The sequence below is a fragment of the Canis aureus genome, chromosome 6, assembly GCF_053574225.1.
Source record: "Canis aureus isolate CA01 chromosome 6, VMU_Caureus_v.1.0, whole genome shotgun sequence".
Lineage (NCBI taxonomy): Eukaryota > Metazoa > Chordata > Mammalia > Carnivora > Canidae > Canis > Canis aureus.
Window position 1 is genome coordinate 50,810,630 of NC_135616.1, and position 19,938 is coordinate 50,830,567.

The following is a 19,938-nucleotide window of genomic DNA, read 5'->3' on the forward strand; positions in this document are numbered from 1 at the left end:
ACAGCACCATGGATGTTAGAATTTCAGTGTACCAGAAATAGCACTTCCATCTTCAGCACAAAGGCGGAAACCAGAAACGACATTTGTAAATTCCCTTCTCCCTTTGTATTCTTTTCTATCTGGAGGACACACCACTTCCATTTACAATGTTATTGGTGGAACATGTTTAAAAAGAATAACAGGGGCACCTGGGTGGCTCATTGAGTTAAGCATCTGCCTTTGGCTCAGGTTATGATCCTGGGGTCCTGGGATTGAGCCCCATGTCGACCTGCTGGCTCAATGGGGAGTCTGCTTCTCCCTCTCCCCCCCTGCTCTCTCTCTCTTTCTCTCTCACTATCTTTCTCTCTTTCAAGTAAAATAAAAAATTTTTAAATCTTTTTAAAAATTAATTAAAATAATTAATTAAAAAAAAGTAATACATAGGTCATTAGAAGTTACTTCTATGTGTTTACAAGTAGGTCATAATTGGGGTTCTAACACTACAGAAAAACTTCAACTGAGACTTTGTATTACATGCCTTATCCCTCAAGACAAGCTAAAATGTCATGTCCTCTGTAAGGCACACAGCAGCTCTCCTAGGCAGAATTAAGTCTTCCTCTGCCAGACCCCTATAAATGCTTTTTTAAAACCCCTCGATTATAGCACTTACCATAAGGTCTGTCAAAGACAGGGCTCCAGCATCAGCAATTGTTCTTGGAGCATAATGATTGTAGATGTTGTGATTGAAATGATAAGGTATGAAAACAATAAATCAAAATAGCAATATAGTTTTAAAGTCAAGTTTTTCTATACAATCACAATTTTAGAATTATAATGAATGTGTAAAGAATCAGTTAATTTAATTTCTTTGTTTTGTAGACAAGGCCCAAAAGTTTAGTTTATCTAAGGTCATGAAACTAATTAGTGACAGTTTTCTTTGTACCATCTGATATATATCATTACCATTAGATAATTGTTTTATTAGTACCTTACTCCCTTGTTCACCTATAACCCCCCCCAATTTAGCTTTTGTCATTTAGATTTGTTCACTTTTCCAACTTACCCAGTCATGCACCTTTCCACTTGCCTACCCACCTACTATGACTAATTGACTATGTGGACTGTTCCTTATGAGTTCCTATATTTGGGTGCATTTGTATCCAAGTAGGTGGCTATTCCTTGATGTATACAAGTGGGTAGTTATATGGGGAGCACATGTGTTTTTGTGGATGAAGGAGTGGGAGAGGATGGGCCTAAATTATGTTTGTACCAGAGTAATAGTGACTAAGTCTCAAACTGAAGGTTAACATCATCTTAACATGTTCTTTTTTTTTTTTTTTACCTTGTATAACTCTTTATTTATTTTTTTTACAAGATTTATTTATTTGAGAGAGAGCGAGCATGCACAGGTGCAAGGAGGGGCAGAGGGAAGGGGCAGAGGGAGAGAGAGAATCTCAAGCCAACTCTGCACTGAGCTCCATAGCCTCACGTAGGGCTCAGTCTCATGAACCTTAGATCACGACCTGAGCCAAAACCAAGAATCCAATGCTCAACAGATTTCACCACCCAGACACCTTTGACCTCCCCTTGTCTTGTGTAATTTTAAAAGTTATGCGTGATAGATAGGGTTGTATTTTAAGAATGCCTGGAACGATTTCATTAGAATAGTGTCCGTTTTGGGTTGGTTTCTTTCTAACAACCTAACCCATAGTGCTATAAATAAATGCCATAGCTCCTGGTTTAGTGGTAGGGTATGAACAGATGAAGTTCCCTTTATTTTTAAAAGATTTTATTTATTTATTTTAAAAGAGAATGCTTGCAGGAGACAGAGGAGGGACAGAGGGAGAGGGAGGAAGATAAGCAGATGGAGGAGCCAGAGGTGGGGCTTAACACAGGGCTCCATCGATTGCAAGACCCAGAGATCATGACCTAAGCCAAAATCAAGACCCAGATGCTCAACTGACTGAGCCACCCAGGTTCCCCCCCAAATGAAGTTTCTTCTATAGAAGCAAAGACTAGCCCGTTAAATATAAACATAGTTTATGGTGGTGCCTGGGAAGCTAAGGAAGCAGAGCTTTTCAAGAAGGTCATGAAGGTGGTCAGTATCATGCAGTAAAGAGATCTTAGAATGGGATGGTGTCCACTAGACTGAAAACCTTGTTTATTGGTTTTAGCAAGTAAGATATTGTTATTCATGCTGGCAAGTGCAGTTTAGGTTACATGGTGGGGGGGAGGGTGGTAAGTGAAAGATGTGGAGGTGGAGACAAACTTCCAAAAACCTTCCCTGGATGAAAAGAAACAGAAAATGTCTAAGAGAGGACAGGAGGTTGATGGAGGTGTGCATGCTTTTTGTTTTTTTAAATATGGGGAAGACTATCATGTTCAGGTACTCACAGGAAGGAGTCATTGTGGAGAGAGGGGAGAAAATGAATGGAGTGAGGTTTCAGAGGAGGGGAGTAAGAGGAAGGCTTCGAGCTGTGTGTGAGACACCAGATTAGAAGAACTGCGGTCTTCTCCTCCTACGTGTCTTCTTTACTCTCACACTCAAAATGCTTCTGACATCAGATGTGTAGGTTTTTTCCTCACACCAAGAATTCTATGACATTAGTGCAGTGTCCTGCAATGTAACTTACTGTCTACTTGGAAATAGTGTCAGATCCCACAGGTTAAGGGCTTAAACCCACAAGACTACCATCCCCAACCCTACCTCTTCAGTGCCAGCCATAAGTAGTAGGTTTTCAGATTACCCACAACTTTTGTCCATTTGGCTACAAATTAGAGGTTTCCATGACCTCTTCCTTTTTTTTTTTTTTTAAGATTTTATTTATTTATTCATGATAGACACAGAGAGAGGTAGAGGGAAAAGCAGTCTCCCCATGGGGAGCCCAATGCAGGACTCGATCCCAGGACCCCAGGATTCATGCCCTGACCTGAAGGCAGACGCTCAACCACTGAGCCACCCAGGTGTCCCATCTCTTCCCTCGGATTTGATTATTTGCTAGTACAGCTCACAGAACTGAGGGAAGCTGACTTATGTTTACCAGTTTATTAAAGGATATGGTTACAGAGATATAGACGAACAGCCAGATGGGAGATACATGGGAAGTATGGGATGGTCCCACGTGCAAGACCTCTGCCCATTTGGAATTGGCATACATTACTCTCCTGGTATATATATGTGTTCACCAACCTGGAAACTCTCTGAACCTCATACTATCAGGATTTTATGGAGGCTTCCTCACATAGGCATAGTCAATTATTAACTACATTTCCAACTCCTCTCTTGTCTCTGGAAAGTGAGCATGGGAACTGAAAATCCAAGCCTCTGATCATGGCCTGGTCTTCCTGGGGACAATTCCCCGACCCAGGTGCCCACTTAGATTTGCTTCATTAGGACAAAAGATGTTCCTAAGTGCTCTTATCACTTAAGAATTTAAAAGCGTTTTAGAAGCCCTCTGTCAGGCACCAGAAGCAGAGACAAATATATATATTTTCTATTATTTCACAGACACCGTGTTGGATACTTATCTATATTAGATCATTTATCCTTACGGAAATTCTACACAATAAGCAGAAATGGAGGGTCAGAGATATTTAGTAACTTGCCCAAGATGAATCACAGTGGATCAGTTTGACTCTGCATTGGCTCATAATATTCTAGGATCTAGATCATGGGAGGAAAGAGTAGCCTTAGATAGAAGAGATGTTTCTTCCATGGTGATAGGAGGAAAGGGGGGACAGGATGTAGGTAAGCCTGCCTCTAGTCTGTGATGCCCAAACCTGGAATTTTATCAGAATTACCTAGGCAGAATTTATCAAGATTTAGTTATCCCTTAACACTATGGGACAAAGAATATTTCTTCTCTGACTATCCATAGTACAATTGCTGTATGCATGTTGACTAGAAAGCTGGGTAGACACGTGGAAATGGAGAGAATAGGCCAGGAAAGGTTTTATAGAGAAGCTGATCCCGATCTGAGTCTTAGGTGTATAAATTACCCAGTCAGACCAGGGAGGGACCTAGTAGTAGAACACACTGATACTGAAGTATTTTCTGAACTGGTTGTTTGTGAGAATTGCTAATAGCTTCAGGCTGTCACATTATCATAATGAAGTAGGACAGTCATTTCCAGAGCCCTTGTTAGGTGCTTTCCACTGAAGCTTGCTTGAGGCCACTTAATTGGCCTTTTACAAAGAGTGTTTTCTGACTTAAAATCTACATTTTTCCCAATTGCTTTCAGATAAAATGTGAACCATCTCACATTATTTTTAGTTTAACAGAGCTCTCCAAGGAACTTCTAAAAATAAGTATAAAATTTTAAGGACTACTTTTTATCTTTCCCTGTGGCTAGGAGTTTGGGGGTATGGAATAAACAGCTGATCCTTGAACAGTGTGGGAATTGGGGATACCAATAATCCTCCCTCAGAAGTTGAAAAATCTTTGTATAACTTTTGATTCCCCCCAAATATAACTAATAGCCTACTGTTGACCGGAAGTCTTGCTGATAACATAACAGTTGATTGCACGTATTTTGCATATTATATGTGTTATATACTGTATCTTTACAATAAAGTAAGCTAGAGAAAAGAAAATGTTATTAAGAATATCATACGGAAGAGAAAATACATTTACAGTACTATACTGGTATTTATTTAAAAAACGGCTTATAGGTGGATTCGCACAGTTCACATCTTTGTTGTTCAAGGGATAACTGTATAGATATCTTTCACTTTCAAAACCTTCTTGGAATCATCTGGGATAATGGTAATAATATTCATTGCCTTTATTTGGTATTTTAACCTTGGCCAGAAAACCGCTAAAAAGCTCTTGTTTTAGAATTGTAAAGCTTGTTGCTTATGAATGTTTGGTTTTTCAATTTCCATAGTAATTATAAAACACTCTGAAAAGAAACGATCCTGAAATGTGGTAGCTACTTATATTAAGCAAAGTAACTTACTTTAGATTCCTGATATTGTTAGATGGAGCCTTTTAGGTTGCTTTTAATTTATTTAATTGTTTCAGGGTTTGAAGTGTTTTTACCATCTTAATTTTTAATTCGAAACCTAGACAATTTTAATTAAAAAGAAAAATGCTTGTGGCACAGCTCCCCAGGGAGAAAGAGTAGATTTAGAGTTCTGTGCACCGTGAGGTCTGGGATGTTTTTGGATTTGCTTTAGTGAGTTTCTGAGGAGTTTTGATAATTTTGTGTGAGTGATATTACCTATATCTAATTGTAAGATACTTCAGAAATTAATTTTTGTTTTTTTTTCTAAATTAGCTTCTTTTGTAATGTTTGTTTTTAGGTTAGGATTTTGTGTTCTAATACACTGTCCTTGGTAGGGTTTACTGTTGATAGGACTCCTCTGACAAAAATCTAAAGAAAATCTATTTTCATGCTAATAAGTAAATTTTTAAGTTTCAGAGGAAATAAATTTCCCATCTCCCAAATACTTACAGTGCTATTATGTTCCGTAATGGTGTTTACAGCTAATGGTTAGTTCTGTTCTGAGTATAGAGTGAGGAGGCAATGTTGTCCATCTTCTGCTTCTATGTTTTACTTAAGAATCCAAGAGTCCGAGTATGCCAGGTAGGAACATATCTTTCATCGCTGGGGGACAAAATATTCCACAGTGCCTCTGCAGATGTAGCTTTTGTTGGAATGTAGTCCTATTGAAATGTCATATTTTACAGAGACAGAGCCTAAGAAATTGTTTCTTCACATCCCCTGTTTTTATAGATGAAGGAGACCTTGGGTGGTTTAGCTAATAATTTGCTCTAAGTTAGTGGTTCTCAACCTGATTACACTCATTGCTCCACTGTTGTTTTACCAAATACTTTAAGCACCCCCTCCCTTTTATTACCTTGAAATGAAATTCATAGATAATATAACCTACTTTCTTTCCAATAAATTAACATAATGTCCTAATTATAAAAGAGAAATAAAGGGAAATTGATTTAGAATAAAATATGTAATTTGGTATGTAAATGCATAATATGACTGCACTAAAGACATAAAGTCGTCAGGGGCTTACATTTGCATAATGAATCACTGTGAATATGACAGCAAGAAGTGTAGGCTGGCAGAGGTGTGAGGTGTCAGTCAGTGACTCTCATAACACAATCACTGCCATTGGTGATGGCGATTTTTTAAAAAAATGGTGAACAACCCTAAAATAAAGTTCCAAGTAAAGCCAAGTATAATCTGTCCTTGATTTACAAGGTAATTGCGTTCCTGGAAATTGAGTGAATTTTGCATTTATATGTAAAATGGAATTAAATTCCAAGATCAGATCAATATAAATTGTTGTTTTGTTTTGTTTAACCCATATGAATGCCAGGTTAAGATATTTGGAAGTTTTGTGGGATGCAGGATTGAATTTTGTTTATAGGATTGTCTTGTGCATTTTAGAACATCTAACATCTCTGGTCTTAATCTGCAAAATATTGCAATTGCTCATCATTTTGATAAAAAACACCCTCAAAAATTTCCAAATATTCCCCTACAAGAGAACTATTGACTTAAAATATACAGTTGAATTGTGGAAATGGGACTAGAACCTGGTCTTCTAATTCCTAGTCTCCCCTCTGTGTGCTGAAATGATACTTCAGCTTATGTCCTGTGTTGTGCCCAGTGCGACTGTTAATAGCTAATTTGGAAATCTGAAAAAATGTTACCAGTCTTTCCAATCTTTCCAGTAATTACAAATAGCACTCTGTCAAGTAATGATCTGCTTCCTGGTCAGTTTGTTGTGACACAGCAAGTGGTCACAGCTCAGGTTCTTCCTCCAAGATCTTCTTTATTCTAAGTCTTGCTTTTTCAGTCTGTTGTTGATAATCCTATCAGAGGGCAGTATGACTGAACCTTTTCCAGAAAAGATAGCTCTAGGGATCCCTGGGTGGCGCAGCGGTTTGGCGCCTGCCTTTGGCCCAGGGCGCGATCCTGGAGACCTGGGATCGAGTCCCACGTTGGGTTCCCGGTGCATGGAGCCTGCTCCTCCCTCTGCCTGTGTCTCTGCCTCTCTCTCTCTCTCTCTGTGTGACTATCACAAATAAATAAAAATTAAAAAAAAAGAAAAAGAAAAGATAGCTCTAGCCTGTCTCATTAGCAGTTGCTAATAAGCACTAGCTATTACTACTAGCTACTTGTCTAGGCAGTAGGGACACAGTGATGGCACAAAACAGATATTCTCACTGATATGTTGCCTACAGTCAAGTGGAGGGACGTGGGCTGTAAGCAAGTAAACCCACAAACAGATATAGCTATAAATCTGTTAATTTATAAGGAAGAGAAGATAACGAGAAATCAACTGTGATTATGGAATGGTAGGAAAGGCTTCTCTGTAGAAGTGACATTTATACTGAGCTCTGAAGACAAGTGTTAGGTCTGGCAAAAGTGTGCCTTACGGCAGGGCACCTGGGTGGCTTGGTCAGTTAAGCTTCGGCTTTCAGCTCAGGTCATGATCTCAGGGTCCTGGGATAGAGCCCCGCATCAGACTCTGCACTCAGTGGGGAGTTTGTTCAAGATTCTCTCTCTCCCTCTACCCCCCACCTCCCACCCTTCCCACCCCCGCTCTCTCTCTCAGATAAATAAATCTTAACAAAAAAAGGTCCTAAGGAAGGAGAGCTTAGCCTGTGGCTGGTGACTGTCTAGGCAGTAAAGCCACTATTATTAGTGGGTTATCTTGTTATTTCTTTATTCTTCATTAATACTGCCCTGAGCTTGTATGGAGTTGTAGGTAGTTCCCTGAATATATCTTCCTATTTGATGCCTCAAAACTTTGTATACCTACTTTTTCCTCTTTGTGGAATTCTCCTTCCCACCCCAGCTCTTCCTTCCATGGTCACTTTGCACTGCCTTCTCTTTCTCCAGCCGACTTAGGTACTTCTTTCTTTGAGTGCTTATTGAACCCGTGCATACCCCTGTTACTATAGCTACCACATCATTTTTCTCTGTTTCCCTCTTTGATAAACTTCCTGATGATTGGGATTGTATCTTTTTATTTATATAAATTCAAGACCTACTATAGTAAGAACTGGACAGTTAATAGACAAATATTTATTTAGTAAATGGTCAAGCATTTTTTTTTAAAGAAATGGCCTTTATTTTATTTTATTTTATTTTATTTTATTTAAGTAATCTCTACCCCCAACGTGGGACTTGAACTCATGACCCTGAGATCAAGGGCTGTATGCTCTACTGACTAAGCCAGCCAGGTTCAGCCAGGTTCCCCCAAACATTTTTCTCTTCTGTTCTCTTCTTTTTCCTTTCCTTTCCTTTCCTTCCCTTCCCTTCCCTTTCCCTTTCCCTTTCCCTTTCCTTCTTTTTCTTTATTAAAAAGAGGGAGAGAGATGGTGGGGAGGGACAGAGGGAAAGAGAATCTTAAGCAGGCTCCATGCCCAGTGTGAAGCCCAATATGGGTCTCAGTCTCATAATCCTGAGATCATCACCTAAGCTGAAATCAGGGGTTGGACACCTAACCAACTGAGCCACCCAGCTGCCCCAAAATACTCTTTTTGAAGATCTAAAACACTATCCAGCCCCTCTTTCCCTGCCTCCAGGACCAACCTCATGCTCTCTGCTATCCCTGGCTTTCTCACTTTCCTCAATTGTGTACACTTGGAAAACAAATGTGTAGATATGACACAGATGAAAGATGTTAAGAACATATAATGATCTGATAAACCAGTCTTTGGCAGTATAAAATAGTACTTAATTGGTTGTACTGAAGTAGACCATTCCATTTAAGGTCTTTTCTCTTTATTTTATCTTTTATTTTTTATTTTTTTTATTTTCTCTTTATTTAATGTAAAGTGAGTAAGAGACAAGCAACGACAAAGAAATAGGTTATTTCATTTTGGTATTACCGGTGTTGACATTTACTGTAAGTACTGTCAGTTTTTAAAGTGAACATTGTAATTTGCTCTTTGCTTAGGTATTTTTAAAGTCTTTTTTAACTTCAATATCTTTTGACCTAAAAAATATTTTTGTATTGTAGGAAATTGAAGCCAGGATGTTTATATTATAATACAATATATTGAGCCTTATTTGAAGCTATGACAAAGAACCTCTAGTTTAGAGATTTCTATATACTGCTTATTCAGCCTTCCTTTGATGCCTTTGAAAAAAATTTATTTTCAAAAAAAAGTATTTTCTTTTAGCAGAGTAATAACATTTAATTTTCATTAAAATACTACCTTACTGTTTTTTCAGAGAGTAATGCCTTCTAGCTTTTTCCTGCTGTTGCGATTTTTCTTGAGAATCGATGGGGTGCTTATCAGAATGAATGACACAAGACTTTACCACGAGGTATTTATTCTTATATAATGAATATACTAGTTGATGTTGGGCTTGTTCATGTTGTTTCATTGAGAATTTGAAATGAAATAGTGCTTTATATTTTATGGCAGTCCTTCTAACCTTTAAGATTGGGTGTTCTACATTTACTGTTGACTGCCCAGTTAATGAAATATCACATCTTTTCTGAAAATTCTGTTAGCTAAAAATTAAAAATGTTTTCTAAAAGACACCCCCCAGTAGGGGATGTCTGATGCTTCTAAAAAAATCTCATGTATACTTGATCTGTGTTTAAGAAAACTGTCCCCTAACTCTTACCTTTATCATATGTATTGTTTATATAATATCTTGATATTAAAAATACCAATCACATGGCCTCCTGATATTTGTATCACATAATCATTTTGGTAGTTATTCTAAAGTTTCAGAGCTCTGTACTTCATCTGTAGAAACTATTGACATACAAGGTTTTCAAAAAAGTGTTAAAAAAAAAAGGGAGGCTTAAACTGAGTCATGGAAATTCTTCTAGTAGCTTATAGCAGCCTGTCCTTTTGGAATGGATTTGTAACCTCTGATTTGGATCATTTAGAATGGTGAATTAGAGAAGAGATACCAGTGTCAGTAGGGCAGTGATAGTAACAGTGAACTCTCATAACCACCCTGTGAAATAAAAACTGTCATTATTTCTGTTTATAGCTGAGGCATCTGTAGCAAAGAGATTAAGTCACTTGCCCAAGTTCTACAGTTAATGGGTGGCAGAAGTGAGATTTGAACCCAATAGGATGGGGTTGAATTGGTGTTTTCCCAAATCCTGCTCTTGGGGATAGGTGGATTTTTTCCCTTGAAATAACATGGTAACTGTGATCTTTTTAAAAGTGGTACCAAGGTACTAAAGATAGACTGCATTTTTCTGTCTCAGAAAAAGATGAAATCTAAATTTTATGCTTTAAATCAACAGTATTTCTTAGGAATGTATCCTAAAAACATTCTCATATATAGTAATCCACAAATATTAATCAGGCAATTGTATATATTTTATACGCACACACACACGGATGTTCATGGCAGTGCTATTGTTTAAAATAGCAAAAAGGAGAGAAGGAAGGAGCTTCATAAGGTCCACTGAATGGACACCAATATGAATTATTTAATTTACATCCATATAATAGGAAAGTATACATCTGTTGAAATTAATGGCAGAGAGTAATACTTAACTGATATATAAAGATATGCCTCTCAGTTTTGAATTTTAAAAAGTGAGTATGAATCTATATAAAATTTTGTATAGAAATTTCTAAATGTTAAGGATAGTATTATCTATAGAAGCTGTGGTTGCTCTATACTTTTCTATTATCTGATTTTTTTAGTGAACATTAATCTTTTTATTTCCTTTCCTTAATATAAAAGATTAAAATATGTATTTATTGATTAAAATTTTAAGAGACTTTAATCTTGTGTGATTTTTCTTATATTGAATAATGTTCCACCAAAAAACAAATTGTAATAAATTACTTTCTAAAACCTAACTTTGAAAAGTTGGAAATGAGAAAAATTGAAGTACCAAATATGTGACTTATTAAATAAGGAATTTGATAAGAATTTTGTAGAAATGGGAGAGAATAAATTTTGTTTAACCTTTTTTTTTTAAACATGGAATAGCCATGATTATGAAGGTAGATGATAATACAGCTGAAGGAAAAGATGCCATTCCAAACATTAAGTAGTATTAAAATCTCTTGCATTTCTCATTTGCAAATATACATATTTTTTCAAAGTAAAACTTGCTTGTGTTTCTCTTACATGGTAATTATTAAATCTGTTTACATATGATAATCACTGATTTACAGAGATTGGCATTAGTAATTCAGAATTCTTGGTGAGAATTCGTTATCTCACTGCAGAATTAGATATTCTTGTCAGACTCCATACTGCTTTTGCAACCTGTCCTGTTATCATAGGCAGTTTTGTGTAACAGAAAGGATTTTGTAACCATAGAAATAGATTTATTCCAACCCTCTTTTATTTTTCAACATAGGCCGACAAGACCTACATGTTACGAGAATATACGTCACGAGAGAGCAAAATTGCTAATTTAATGGTACAGTATTTAATATCAGCTTTTAGAAGTCGACTTTTAATGTTTCATTTTGTATGTTTCCATCTAAATCTGTGTCCCTAAATTTTATCGATTCACCTAATAAGCCTCTGTTGGATAAATCCTCCTGGAGCATAACTTTTCTGAACTCACTTTCGATGCAAAACCAGTTCCAGTTCCAGTTGGTATAGGTACCAGAACCATTATCTGATCTAATTTCCACATTTTATTCTGGAAAATGTGACTCACTCTATGTCATGCAACTTTTTGGTGGTGGGTCTGCACCTGGGACCAGCTGGATGCTCTTTCCATTTAACACTTTGTCACCCTATAATTTCTACCCAGTCTATGTTTTTATTCTTAAAATGTGGTAATTCTATACCATACCTTGTTTTGGCCTAATTTCCTTTTTTTTTTTTTTTTTTTTTCTCCTCTGGGACTTATGAAGGGCTTCTACAAGTCTGTAGGATTCTATAATAGGTTGCTTCAAAAGTGATACCTTTTTGCAAATTCGTTATTAATCTTTTTTCACTTGTAGTGCTTATTTCTGTATGGGTTAGGAAAGTTGCTTAGAGTCCACGGTAGACCACATTCTGGGCTCTATGTGAAGGCTACTGCTTTCTTTCTTTTTTTTTTAATTTAAGATTTTATTTATTTATTCATGAGACACACAGAGAGAGGCAGAGACATAGGCAGAGGGAGAAGCAGTCTCCTTGCATGGGGCCCGATGTGGGACTCATTCCCCTGACCGGGACCACACCCTAAGCTGAAGGCAGATGCTCAACCGCTGAGCCACCCAGGTGTCCCTGAAGGCTAGTGCTTTCAAGGTACAAAAGCAGGAGGGAAAGGGGATTAGATGAAGGTGTCATAAAAAAAAATTTTTTTAAAGTAGGTACCACACTCAGCTTAACCGACTGAACCTCCCAGGTACCCCAAGATGGATTAAATTCTTAATACATCTGTGAGAGCATTATAAATAACATCTCCCTATGAGCTTTGAGGGGCTCATTCAGTAAGAGGTCTGCATGATTCAGTAACAAAAGATACTTATTATCATTAGAAATACCTTATGATGCTCTGTTTTCTAATGTATATATTACAGGTCATTTTAACATTGGTGTGCTGGGGTGCCTGGGTGGTACAATGGTTAAACAGCCGACTCTTGATCTCAGCTCAGGTCTTGATCTCAGAGTCATGAGTTTAAGCCCTGTATCAGGCTGTATCAGCCTCTGCGCTCAGCATGGAGTCTGCTTGAGATTCTCCCTCTGCCCCTCCCATTAGTTTTCTCTCTGAAATATATAAATCTTTAAAAAATAAAATCGGTGTGCTTTTGAATGCTTGAACCAAAGCATTTCCAAAAAGTACCAGTGTAATAACTGAATATGTACTAACCTAGTTTGTATGTGTTTCCTAGCATGTTTCACCTTCCCTCTTCACGGAACCTAATGAAATATCACAGTATTTACCGATAAAGGAGGCAGTTTGTGAGAAGCTACTATTTCCAGAAAGAATTGATCCCAACCCTGCAGACTCACAAGAAAGTAGACCTGTGGAATAGAATGTGCTACAGTATATATTCACCATGGAATTTGACTGGAGACCTTAGCTATTTGGAGGGGAGGGGGTATTTTTATTATGAGAATTAATGGCCTCATTTGTGTGCAGATTTTCTGTAGCCTTAAAGGAAAAAGAAAGGATTGTTCCAGGGAGGTTCACTCAACTGTTGTTTGTACTGTCTGTCTTCCAGTTCATATTCCAGATTTGTATTTTCTGGAGTTAAATTCGGATTTCTAAATTATTACAAAGTGGGATCTCACTGGTAGTGACGTATGTATGTCTCTCGAGCAGTGGGTGCAGTCTGTACCCATCATGAAACACTGTTTCCGCCCCAAGGAGGTTACTGTAAATCACAGAAACACAGCACCTGCTGACTCTCACGAGATTCCTGCTCGTGCATGTTGATGTACCAGCTCTTTACTTTGGGCTTTTGGTGTTTATTCGTACTTCTGGAGAGTCATGAGTTGCCTTTTAGGAAATTGATGTCATACTTTAATGATCTTTACCCAAAACAAATTTAAAAAAAAATTTCCCCTCTAAATTTAAATTGGCTTTTGAAGTCTTTGAGAAAATTTCAGACACAGAACTGAATCATCCAGGGTTCTGGCAAACCGAAAGTGGTGTATCCACGGAAACACCTGAATGTGCTTTGCCACCCACAGGTAGGATGTCAGAGCTGTCCTTCCTCCACCTTTAGGTGCTTTTTCTTATGTGTGGTTCTACTTGTATGGACATTTTTTTACTTCATTTTCCATGCAACCTTGGAATGAATAAATCCATTGAATATTGAATTTATATTGTTGTCTATCTAATTTATTGGCTAAATTTTGTCACAAGTGATTTTGGTATTTGTTTGCCTTCTGCTACATCACCTGCAAAGTATAGGAAATCAGGATTTTGTTGGCTTTAAGAAAATACATGGCATGTTCACTGTATATTAAATACACCTGTATGTAATGTTTTCTCTTAGGGCAGAAAAGTGTATATATTGTATTCAGCTTTCTGTTGTATTTTATTTGCCATGCAGATTTGAACAGAATAGACTCTTTATTCATACAAGATATAAGAAATGAAAAACTTGTAAGAATATTCATTAGTTGAAGTTTCTGGGCAACATCATTATATATATACTTAACTTGAATCAGTTGTCTTAGTCTCTGAGTCAGGTTTAGATTACTTATTTTGAGAATCCATTGTTTAAAATTGTGGGAAATTAAAAGAACTGACCTTTTTTATAGAGGATGGGAAGTTGATAGGATGAGTGTATTTCTGGAAGCTCCTCCAGTTTATTCCTGTGGAGAATACCCAGGAATAAATATTTGCCCATTGCTAAATAAGACATATGCCGTTTTATATTTATTTGTTCCAAGTGTCTTTTTGTAAGAAAAGAATAAACAATGAGGAATTACTGACCTATGTTTTGCTATTTCATTTATTTCCGTTTTTCCTGAAGCTTAATTTTAAAAAATGGTTTGGTATACTTTTTTCATTTGTGCTTTGTTTGGAACTTGGTCAGCATTATAGCCAGATTCTGCAGTCAGATTATCATAGAAATCTAAAGATAGTTCAGAATATAATCTCCCAGTGTAGCTTTTGGGCTCTTGTTCCTCTTCCTCTGCCTTCCCTACAGCCAGTACTTCTATGGATGTTTTAATCAGCCAGTGTTTGCTGTATGATGGGTTGTTGGTTTTTTTTTTTTTTTTTTTTTTATTTATTTATTTATGATAGAGAGAGAGAGAGAGGCAGAGACACAGGCAGAGGGAGAAGCAGGCTCCATGCACCGGGAGCCCGATGTGGGATTCGATCCCGGGTCTCCAGGATCGCGCCCTGGGCCAAAGGCAGGCGCCAAACCGCTGCGCCACCCAGGGATCCCCGGGTTGTTGTTTTTGAAAATAGAGATACCTGTCATTAGTATCATTCCGTTTAGTTTTAAGTGAAGTGCCGTGTATCCAATACTGACTGCACTAGGTACAAGGGATTACAATAATGAAGAGCTATAGTATATATATATGTCTTCACAGAGGTAAAGTTTAATGAAGGAAACAAGGTAAAAATAATTACAAATTTTAACAACTCTGATGGAAATAATACTGATTTCATGGGCAGCCCCTGTGGCTTAGCAGTTTAGCGCCGCTTGCAGCCCAGGGCGTGACCCGGGAGACCCTGGATCGAGTCCCACGTCAGGCTCTCTGCATGGAGCCTGCTTCTCCCTCTGCCTGTGTCTCTGCCTCTCATTCTCTCTCTGTGTCTCTATGAATAAATAAATAAAATCTTAAAAAAAAAAAAAAGGAAATAATACTGATTTCAGAAAATAACAAAATCACCTTTAGGAGAGGTAGTCAGAATTCTGCTTCTGAACAAGGAGTAGAAAGCTTCAAGAGACTGTCACTCCTAACTTCACAAGGAAAAAAAGCTGGATAATCTGCAGAGTTACAGCTTTTCTTGAGCATGTCAGAGAGCTGAAGTTGGGGGACAAGGCAGACCGAATCCCAGAGGGTGATAAGCAACAGGTGGGACACACACATTTTTCATTTTAGAAAGAAGGGTTAAAGAACAAAGTAGCTGCTATACAAGCAGCTAAACATAATCTAGAACATTAAACTCCTAAAGGAATTTAAGAACTTGGAATCCCTGAGAGTTTCAAATAAGGGGACTTAACACACACAAGTTCTTTCCCAATGGCCTACACCAAGTGCTCACAAGAAACACTGGGCCAGGGCAGGGGACCAGAAAGTCCCTGTTAGTGGTTCAGGCATGCAGGAGGTACTTGGCTACTGCTGAGAAACCCTGCCCACTTCTCCAGACCGTTTTCGTGAAGGATGCAAAAGCTTTAGGCTGCTGAGGGAGGTGCTCCAAATCATATCACCCTTACTAGAGGAGAGGCAGAAATATAGTATTTCTAGAGGAGGAATAAAGACAAAACCCACTTGTTTCTGGGCATGGGAAATATTCTGCCTTTGGACACAGGCAAGGAGCCATTATGGCTGGAGAAGGAGTACAAATATCCTCCAACCTTGGCGGAGGGACAGAAAAACCTGGGCCCAGGATCCTACATAGATAATTTCATGCCCGTGGGTTGGGCATGAAGTTTACACAACAGTACAATGCACACTGTCTTCAAGTGTATACAGAACATTTACCAAGGTAGAGAATATTCTAGACCATAAAACAAAGTCATATGAAGTTTGTTCTCTGACCATAACAATTAACCAGTAAAATCCAGTAACAAGAAGATATCTGGGAAATCCCAAATAACTTCCCATGAGAGAAATTAAGGAAGTCCTGAGTAAAGGGAAACAAATACCATATTTGTAGGATGAAAGATTCAAGATGTTAATACACCAATTCTTACCCGATTGATCTATAGTCAGTGTAATCCCATTCAAAATCCTAGCAGGCTTTTTCGTTAGAAATTTATAAGATGATTCTAAAATGTGTATGGAAATCCAAAGAATCTAGATAGCCAAAACAATTTTGTAAAAGCAAAGTTGGAGAATTCAAATTACCTGATTTCAAGACAGTCTAGAGTTATAGTAATCAAGATTGTGTAGCAACTGTGTTAGGATTGACACAAGGATCACTTAAACAGAATAGTGAATCAAATTGACCTACACTGGGATCACTTAAACAGAATAGTGAATCAAATTGACCTACACCTGGCTGGCTCAGTTTGAGGAGCATGCAACTCTTGATCTCAGGGTTGTGAATTTGAGCCCCCTGTTGGGTATAGAGATTGCTAAAAATAAACTAAAAAAAAAAAAAAAGATAGACACATACATATCTGATTGATTTTGAATAGTATACAAAGGTGATTCAGTGGAGAAAGGATAGTCTTTTCAACAAATAGTGCTAGAACATTCAGACATCCACATCCAAAGAAGAGAATCTTGAACTTTACCTCACAGCATGTACAAAAATTACCTCAAAATGAATCAAGACCTCAATGTAAAACATAAAAAGGTTGTGGAAGTAAACCAGAAAATCTTAGGGACTCTGGGTAGGTGAAGATTTCTTCAATAAAATCCAAAAAGCCCTAATTACAAGAAAACATTGATGAAATGGGTTTCATTAAAACAAAACAAAACAAAAAAAAACTTGTTTTTGAAAAACATTCTTAAAGAATATCAACAGATAAGCCACGGACTGGGAGGAAATATTTCCAAGACACATGTGTGACCTAGGACTTGTTATCTAGAATACATAACTCTTGTAACAATAGTAAAACATAACCCAATTTAAAAATGAGTAGGGGGACCTGGGTGGCTCAGTGGTTGAACATCTGCCTTTGGCTCACGTTGTCCTAGGGCCCTGGGATGGAGCCCCACATCAGGCTCCCTGCGGAGAGCCTGCTTCTCCCTCTGCCTGTGTGTCTGTGTCTCTCATGAATAAATAAATTCTTTAAAAATAAATAAAAATGGGTAAAAGTTGTGGATGTTAATTAAGCTTATGAAAATAGGTTCAAAATCATCAACTATTAGGCAAATGCAAATGAAAATTTCAGTGAGATACTACTGCACTTATAATGGCTAAAATTAAAAAATGGATGAGACAAATGTCAGGGTGTGAAACAGCTGGAATCTCCAACATTGCTAGTGAGAATGGTCAACCACTTTTGGGAAACTGGCAGTTTCTCGTAAAGGTAAACAAACGTTCACTCACCTTTCAAGTCAGCAATCTTACTCCTAGATGAAACATGACCACCCAAAGGCCCATATACAAATGTTTATAACAACTTTATTCGTAATTGCCAAAAGCTGGAAGCAATGTAAAATTGCTTCAGTTTGGGACTTCTCAGTCCATATGAGTGTGTGTGTGTGTGTGTGTTTGTGTGTGTGTGTGTGTGTGTGTGTGTTGGCATATACACACGCACATGTATGTGCATTTTTATCGCTCAGCCATAAAATGGAACTAATAGCTAATAGTGGATGAATCTCAAAACCATTATGCTAAGTGAAAGAAGTGAGACATGCAAGAATACATACTGTATGATCTCACTTGTATTAGGGTTCTTTGGAGAAACAGAACCAATGTATGTATCTCCTCCATAGAAGTATGTATGTATATGTATATATGTGCATACATGTGTGTGTGTATATGCCAACACACACACACACACACACACACACACACACACACACACTCATATGGACTGAGAAGTCCCAAGATCTGCAGTTAGCAAGCTGGAGACCCAGGAGAACCAATGGTGTGATTTCCGGTCTGAAACCTAGCAGGCTCCGGACCCAAGGAGAGCCATGTTTCAGTTTAGGTTTCAAGGGTAGGGAAAGACCTTTGTTCCAGCCTAACAGGCGGGAGGAGTTCACTCCCACTCAGATTTTAATTCCATTCAAGTCTTTAATTGGCTGGGTGAGACCCACCCACAAGAGGGAGGGCCATCTGCTCTACTGGGTGTACCAATTCAAATGTTAATCTTTTTCAGAAACACCCCCACAGACACACCCAGAGTGATGTCTGACCAAATGCCTTGGCACCCTGTGTCCTGGCCAAACTGACAAAAAATTAACCATCACAATAGCGTTCTAGAAAAGGCAACACTTTATAGGGCAGAAATCAGATCAGTGGTGGCAGGAGAAAGGGAGGCTGCTGAACACAAAGGGGTAGGAGGGAAATGTGGTAAAGGTGATGGAATACACTATTTTTATGTGGTGGTTACACAACCACAAATATTTGTCAGAAGTCGTTGAATTGGTGAATTCCCTTATATGTAATTGTACCTCAACAAACAAAAAAACCCACAAAATTTGAGGAGCCATTTAAAGAAGGAGAAGAAGAGGTAGTCTGGGAACTATTCTGAGGACATGTCACTGAGGTTGCAACCTGAATGATGAATATAATCTACCTATGGGATTTGTTCAGGGCAGAAAGGGCTTTCGAAGAGAGGAGCGGTATGAGAAAAGACCTTGAGGCAGGACAGATTGGCATATTCATGGAAGTGGAAGGAGCACAAGATGAGGCCAAAGGGATGAGCTGAGGCCAGTTGAGACCAACTTAGGGATTTCTAGTCCTCTTTTAAGGAAGACAGAGTTTAATGCAATGAGAAACAGGGGAAGTTAAGCATAAATTGATTTGACTTACATCTTATATTCACTTTAGCTGCAGCATAAGGATGGATGGAAGGTGTTAGGAGGAGAAGCAGAGCATCAATCGAGGAGGCGAACAGCCAGCCAGGTGTTCGCCTGCCTTTTTGAACCAGGGTTGCAGCAGTGCCTACGAAGAGAACTGGACTCAGAATATATTTTGAAGGCTGGATTTAATGGATTTCCTGATAAATTCAACATGAGGAATGAAAAAAATGGAGGGATTAGGGGGATGTTTAGATTTTTGTCTCCCCAAGTGGGGAGATGTCAGTGGAAACAGGCAGGAAAGACAAGTTGGGGGGATGAAGGTTCTGTGTGAACATGTTGGGTCTGGAGTGGCTATGGGCCATCCACATGGCAATATGTATGTGGCTCACATGTGCTTTCATGGGTAGTGAAGTGTGCAGTTCAGGAGATGTCTGAGCTGAAGAAAGAAGCTGGGAGATATTCACCAACACGGGTCACGTTGAAAGTCACAGCAGTAGGGCAGCCCGGGTGGCTCAGCAGTTTAGCGCCACCTTGGGCCCAGGGTGTGATCCTGGGGACCCGGAATCAAGTCCCACATCGGGCTCCCTGTATGGAGCCTGCTTTTCCCTCTGCCTGTGTCTCTGACTCGTGTCTCTGACTCTCTCTCTCTGTCTCTCATGAATAAATAAATAAAATCTTAAAAAAAAGAAAGAAAGAAAGAAAAAGAAAGAAAGAAAGAAAAAGAAAGAAAGAAAGAAAAAGAAAGAAAGAAAGAAAGAAAGAAAGAAAGAAAGAAAGAAAGTAAGTCACAGCAGTGAGAGGAAAGAAAGATCTGCCAGTGGGAAGGTAGAAACCAGAGGAGTGTGGTGTCATGGAAGCCAAGCAAAGAGCACAATGTTTTAAAAAAGGAGTTGGTAGAGTGTCTGACTCTCGGTTTCAGTTCAGGTCA

General features: G+C 38.3%; 1 protein-coding gene across 5 annotated transcripts in view; it reads left to right on the forward strand.

The window, feature by feature from the left end:
• The window catches only part of TIPRL (TOR signaling pathway regulator), a 39,617-nt gene that overhangs the window by 17,328 nt on the left and 2,351 nt on the right, over positions 1-19,938 (forward strand). For 4 of the 5 annotated variants that reach the window (XM_077901559.1, XM_077901558.1, XM_077901561.1 and 1 more), the window contains exons 5-7: positions 9,192-9,287; positions 11,311-11,373; positions 12,785-14,339. In XM_077901559.1, coding sequence (XP_077757685.1) covers positions 9,192-9,287; positions 11,311-11,373; positions 12,785-12,928 — 303 coding nt within the window. In that variant the 3' untranslated portion in view covers positions 12,929-14,339. Of the gene's footprint in view, positions 1-9,191; positions 9,288-11,310; positions 11,374-12,784; positions 14,340-19,938 lie in introns of those variants that run through there. The other variant, XM_077901560.1, reaches the window with a different exon arrangement.